Source organism: Lolium rigidum, unplaced genomic scaffold (genome assembly GCF_022539505.1).
Source record: "Lolium rigidum isolate FL_2022 unplaced genomic scaffold, APGP_CSIRO_Lrig_0.1 contig_70782_1, whole genome shotgun sequence".
In the NCBI taxonomy this organism is placed as follows: Eukaryota; Viridiplantae; Streptophyta; class Magnoliopsida; order Poales; family Poaceae; genus Lolium; species Lolium rigidum.
In genome coordinates this window covers 1-5,464 of record NW_025901461.1, presented here as the reverse complement: position 1 = coordinate 5,464, position 5,464 = coordinate 1, and the positions used below count along the sequence as shown (strand labels likewise).

Here is a 5,464-nt window from a genome sequence, read left to right as displayed (position 1 = left end):
CAACGCATATTTTTGATAAAATTTACACTCCCTCTAATTTATATTACTTGATGCTAATATAGATGTATCTTGACACATTTTAGTTATAGATAGATATATTCATTTCAGCATCAACTAATCTCTACTATATTAAATGGCTAGAGGTGGTGAGATGGTTGGTAGTCCGTCCTTCCACCCCTGTTCAGAAGAAACCACGCTTCCGAAGGCCCTCAATCTTCTCCACGCAGAAAAAAAGTGAAGAAATAACCGCCCATACCTCCCACGATCACGCATGCCAGATCCACAGGCCACAACTCCACCGTGCGGCCGCCCCTAACCCTCGCCCCCATCCACAGGCGACTCCCCAACTTTGCTCAACCTCGCCGGCGCGTTCACTCTAGAACGCGTTCCCGTGATCCCAGAGCTGCGCCGACGAACGAGATGGCCAGTCCCGCAATACCCGCCTAGGGCACTCACTCCGAAACTGTGCAGCGTCCTCGGGGCACCCGTTGTGCTCAGCTCGCGACCAAAATTTTCAGACCGATATGCTCAGGTACTAGAGTTTCTGTTTCTGATCGTACAGTTCTTGCAATCCTATTTCTTAAGGTATTCTGATTGTATGATTCATTGCATACGGAAATTGATTTGTGCTTCTAGGCTTGTGACGTGTAGGTTTGGGGATCTGGGGAAGCACGGGTATGTGATGCTGACAGTGGATCTGAGCACGCGTTGTTCGACCGCGGCCCGTCGTGCGGCGGGTGTTACGAGGTCATGTGCGTGCAGGACCTAAAGTACTGCCTCGTCGACATATCCATCGTCGTCAAGGCCCCAACTAGGGCTTCCCCGCCGACGCCGGCGACGTCTACAATCCGCCCAACTACCATGTCCTCCTCCCCATTCAAGCCTTGGAGAAAATTGCGCTCTGGAAGGCCGGCGTCATGCCGATCCAGTACCGCTGGTATGTTCTGTTCTTGCGTGCATTTTTTGTTGCTGCCCCAGTCTACTTTGTACTGGATGCTACGCTAGATCCATGCCTAATTTTTTCTCAATTTCCTGATTCGCTTTGTGTGCACCTGTATATGTGAGCTAGAGTTGCATTGGTTTGTGCATTTGGGATCCCTGAAAAAGCTGAAATGCAAGTGTTCGATGGTAAGAAGAGTTCAGAGGAGAGAATATAGAGTTGTCGACATTTTTCCAGTGCGGTGAAGTTCTGTTAAGATTGGAAATGGAATTGGGCTAGCTTTATATGTTTGGCCCTTTTATATGTTGTGATGCACATTAAACAAATAAGAAAGGACAAAGAGCTCTACCTCATGCATTAGAAAAACAGCTCTGGTGACCGGAAGTGCATAAAACCAAGATTTACTATAATTTAGGTTGGCATCTGGGTTAGGAGGAAAGCACATATAAGCCCTTTCAATGCAGCATTGACTAGATTCATGAACAAAATCCATGTAATATAAATTGTCCTGATGTGTTGATCTATGATGCTTTGTGCCAAGTACCTTCCTTCTATTAGACTTAGGTGTAACAGTTTTAAGGAATTGTGAACCATAAAAAAAATCGAAAAAATATATTATTTTGATGTTACACTGGAACACTGAAAACATGATCACTGAGTCGGGATACAGATCTTGATGCACTGAATGTTAAATTTATCGTAAATACCTGATTTTCATGCGCATTGTGAGTGACATTATGGGTGCATAATGCTTATGATAGTTTCCCCTTCTCATAGAGCTCGCATTATATCAACTGATATATCTGTTGATGCAAGTGGCTTCTGGTTGTATATGCTTGCACTGGGCTAGAAAGCTTACAAGATTATCGAAACTGATTATCCTGGTGATAGGTGGCGGATATTAAGAATACTTCACTGAGTTGGATGATCAGGTTCATGTTGTTGTTAGCTTCCTCAATCTAATTATTCTTGTTTCCCTATGCAAGGTAGTGAGGTACTCAGTCATATCTCAGAACCATGCAATTGTTAAGTTTATCTGATTACATTGAAGTGGAGGAACTTGGACGTCTCTACGATGTATTTAATAATCTAAGGTATGTTTTTGTGTCTGCCACTTTATAATTGATGACAACCTGACCTATCCTATAGGATTAATACCGCTCTCTATGTTGATAAATATCTTCCATGCTACTACTGAAATTGTTCTTGGTGGTACTGAAATTGTAGATCTCATGAATAAAAAGTCATGTTGTTTTCATCTTGTGATTTCTAATGGTATGTATCTTTGTACTAGGAGTGCCTTAGAGATAGTTCATGGTAGAATATTTACTCACTTCTGAATTCTGATGATGGTTGTTAAGTTGCCGGTGTAAGATTATTCTTTGAAGTTAAACATTAAGGCATTAACTCACATGGATTGCTCTGTGAAATAAACCTTGCCATGTCACACTTTCCCCCCTATGAATTGCTCTGTAGTACATTGTGCCAGCACGCTCATCAGGATAGTGCATTGCTGTTTTCTTCTTTGTATGATCTTATTTGAGAAAAAGATACCATCTCAGAGCATAGATACATCATAACTGTATGCTTTTATTCAGCAAAATAAGTTCTGGTATGCGGCTCTAACAGCTAGAGAAGATATGTTTCAGTGCTTACGATGTTATAGGAGCTCAGAATTACCGCCGACCATTCATTCGGCTCAATCGAATTATGCCCGAAGTACATAAACAATTTGATATTCTAATAGTATCACAGCTGTTTCCAGAAGGCCGTAGAGGCCTCGCCAGGGAGAACGACGCCTTCCCTGCTAATATAGACAGTATGGCATGCAACATGTCGGTAAGTTCTTCAAATTACTGATGGCACCATCACATTGTGCACTCGATCTGAAGTGTATTATCTTCTGATATGCTTTACATAGAAATAGGGTTACCAGTGAATAGCTAAAGATATTGGCAATAAGTGGAAATCAGTTTCAGAAGACAGGCTCCAAGGGATATTGCACACGTAGTGAGTACCTTGCATGATAGAAATTCATCATTCCTAACTCACACTGTCCCGCTCCCTTGTTACTGTTAACATTTTAGATTCTGTCTCTGAAGTGATCAATGATCATCCGTTTACCTGTTCTATCCAGGTATCTGGGGTACACACGTACGAAGAAGGTGCCTGACCGAGTGCATTTTCCATCTCCGATTTATGCTCATTGACAAGATCCTGAAGTTGGTGCTGAATGAGCGTGTCCCCCTTAAAATGTTCCTGGTAGTCCTGGCTTATTCTTGATTTTTTAGGATTACATTAAGCATACTGATTGGGAGACTAAATCCATTTTTCCTGGTAGTCTTGGGGTATTCTTGATTTTTTAGGATTACATTGAACATACAGATTGAAGCATACTGATTGGAAAACTTAATCCAAACACCTATTTTTCTGGGTGGGGTCACTATCACAGAAGCATAAAAAAAAACCAATCCCAATCATTTAGAACTAACAAAATCCCATAGACTCAAGGAGAGTAGATTGGTTTTTGATATTATATCAGATAATATTATACTTTTAGTTCTAAATAATGCGAGGCAACCGGGAACAGCTTCGATTCCCGACCTAGCAGGCGACCTAAGATCCTTTGTTGGTGGTCCCCAGCTGGTAGAGCTTACCGGCTCTTTTTATTGTACATGTTGTGCAAGAATTGAATCTTAGTAGGAGCGTTCTGTATCAAATCAACATGACTTCCAGATTGTGATTACTATCTGACTTCTTTCAAGTTGAAATAATGATATGCCCAGCCAATGTAATTTACAGTTGTGTGGACTGTTTTCTCGATTTTGCTGTAGTTGGCGATGGGTTAGAAGCACATATCCCTTCGATAGCATGGTTAAGAAAGCTACCACAGGTTTCTGATGAACTATGTCCTTCCTTCTCCCATGTAGCCACAATTGCATTCACTACTCAGTCATCTTTTTGCTTAGTACAATATGTGATGTTGTGCCAGTACACCTAGGCTGACCTAGCTGTCTAATTTATGTTATATAGCTTGGTCTACGCAGCAGGGATCACGGGTTTGTAACATTAAATCCGTAAACAAAGATTACTTTTTAGGGTAATGCATCATATCAGGTTGTTATAGTAGAGATTAACTGATTACAAGTGGTTGCTATTACTGACATCTCAAAAAATGTCTTATATATTTTGTAATATCTCTCCAGTTCAGGATAAATTTTTTGACTATTGTTTTAAACCCGAGTGAGTAGAAGAATTGTTAGTACTAGCTTAAAGATTCAATTACTGTTTGTTTCTGCAAAAGCATACCGATGCAGCAGCAGATTGGTTATGCCAGGGCTCCGGCGAGCGGCTAGCTCTTGTGCTAAATTCTTATATAATTTGCTCTTTCCTTTTGCAGAGACAACATATGTGATATAGTTGATAAATTTCCTTGCCATGTTTTTTCTGAACTGAAAAGCTGAAATTACATCTTTATTGTTGATAAAAATAGCAGCAGAGATGGTTTCTGTATGTGCGGTTTGTGCTTTCTCAACTTTTTATCTTGTATCACATATGTAGTATTTGCCATCTCTTGTTAGACATGGTCATGTTAATTGGTGAGCAGAATCATGCCATTCATTTTAAAACTGAGCTTGGTCAGCATGTATTGCAAATAGCACCCTGATAGTTCTTACTGATGTTTTCGTTTTTGGTTAAATCTACTGAGTACCATCTCCTAACTATAAATGCAGACATGATGTTTCACCCTTGCAACACACCAAGGGAAGATAATAAACAAGCTTTGGAATGCGGCAGAGATGCAGAATCAGTTTGTGGGGTGGTATGTCACAGATTCTTCTAGCACAACTTGCCAATGTATTTTTTGTATGCTATTCTTTTCACGGCCAGAAGGACCCGTCTCACCATCTCTTGGTATTGATTTAGACCCTAGCCGGCACTGTTAGTGGTTTGGCCTACCTACTCAATAACGACCAGAGAGGAACAAGCCTAAGCGCAGGAAAATGAAGACGAGTGATAAGCAGTAATGATCCCCTTATGCGGTCTCTTCTAAATGGTGATGATGTTGAGCTTGACAAATTTAGATCTGGCTGTAAAGATGTACCAGGAGATGATGACACTACAGAAGTCCGAGAGATGTAGAGGAAGGTGCTTTTCTACTATAAAAATTCCACAGCAGGAGACTTGCTCTAAGTGTAGAGATGGGAGGTGAGCAATGTGAAGAGAGTGACTCGGTGAATTTGTTTAGTCTTTGCCGATGTTGACGTTACATGTACTGATATTATTGTATTTGATTTTAGTTTTCATTAAGAGACATGTTATGGTTAGAGAAGTTTTATTTGTTTCTTAAAGTATAGTTCTTTGTTTTATGATTGACCGATGCGTGAGTCTAAGGATTACATGATTATATTCGGCCATAGCAACACATATGTCTACTTTTATATCTCTGAATTCTGACATGCATTATGTTTACGTGTCTCGCACTCCTTACATGTCGTGGCAACGCACAGGCATTCTACTAGT

The 5,464-nt window shown here is 40.7% G+C and overlaps 1 protein-coding gene across 1 annotated transcript; it reads left to right on the top strand.

Moving 5' to 3' along the window:
* Positions 1-318: 318 nt before the first annotated feature.
* LOC124682215 lies at positions 319-5,434 on the top strand. The gene is made up of 6 exons (XM_047216947.1): positions 319-532; positions 652-937; positions 1,935-2,034; positions 2,590-2,779; positions 2,868-2,950; positions 3,078-5,434. Exons 2-5 carry the CDS (start codon positions 751-753, stop codon positions 2,877-2,879), a joined length of 489 nt encoding a protein of 162 aa, XP_047072903.1. The 5' UTR covers positions 319-532; positions 652-750; the 3' UTR covers positions 2,880-2,950; positions 3,078-5,434.
* The last annotated feature ends 30 nt before the right edge of the window (positions 5,435-5,464 follow it).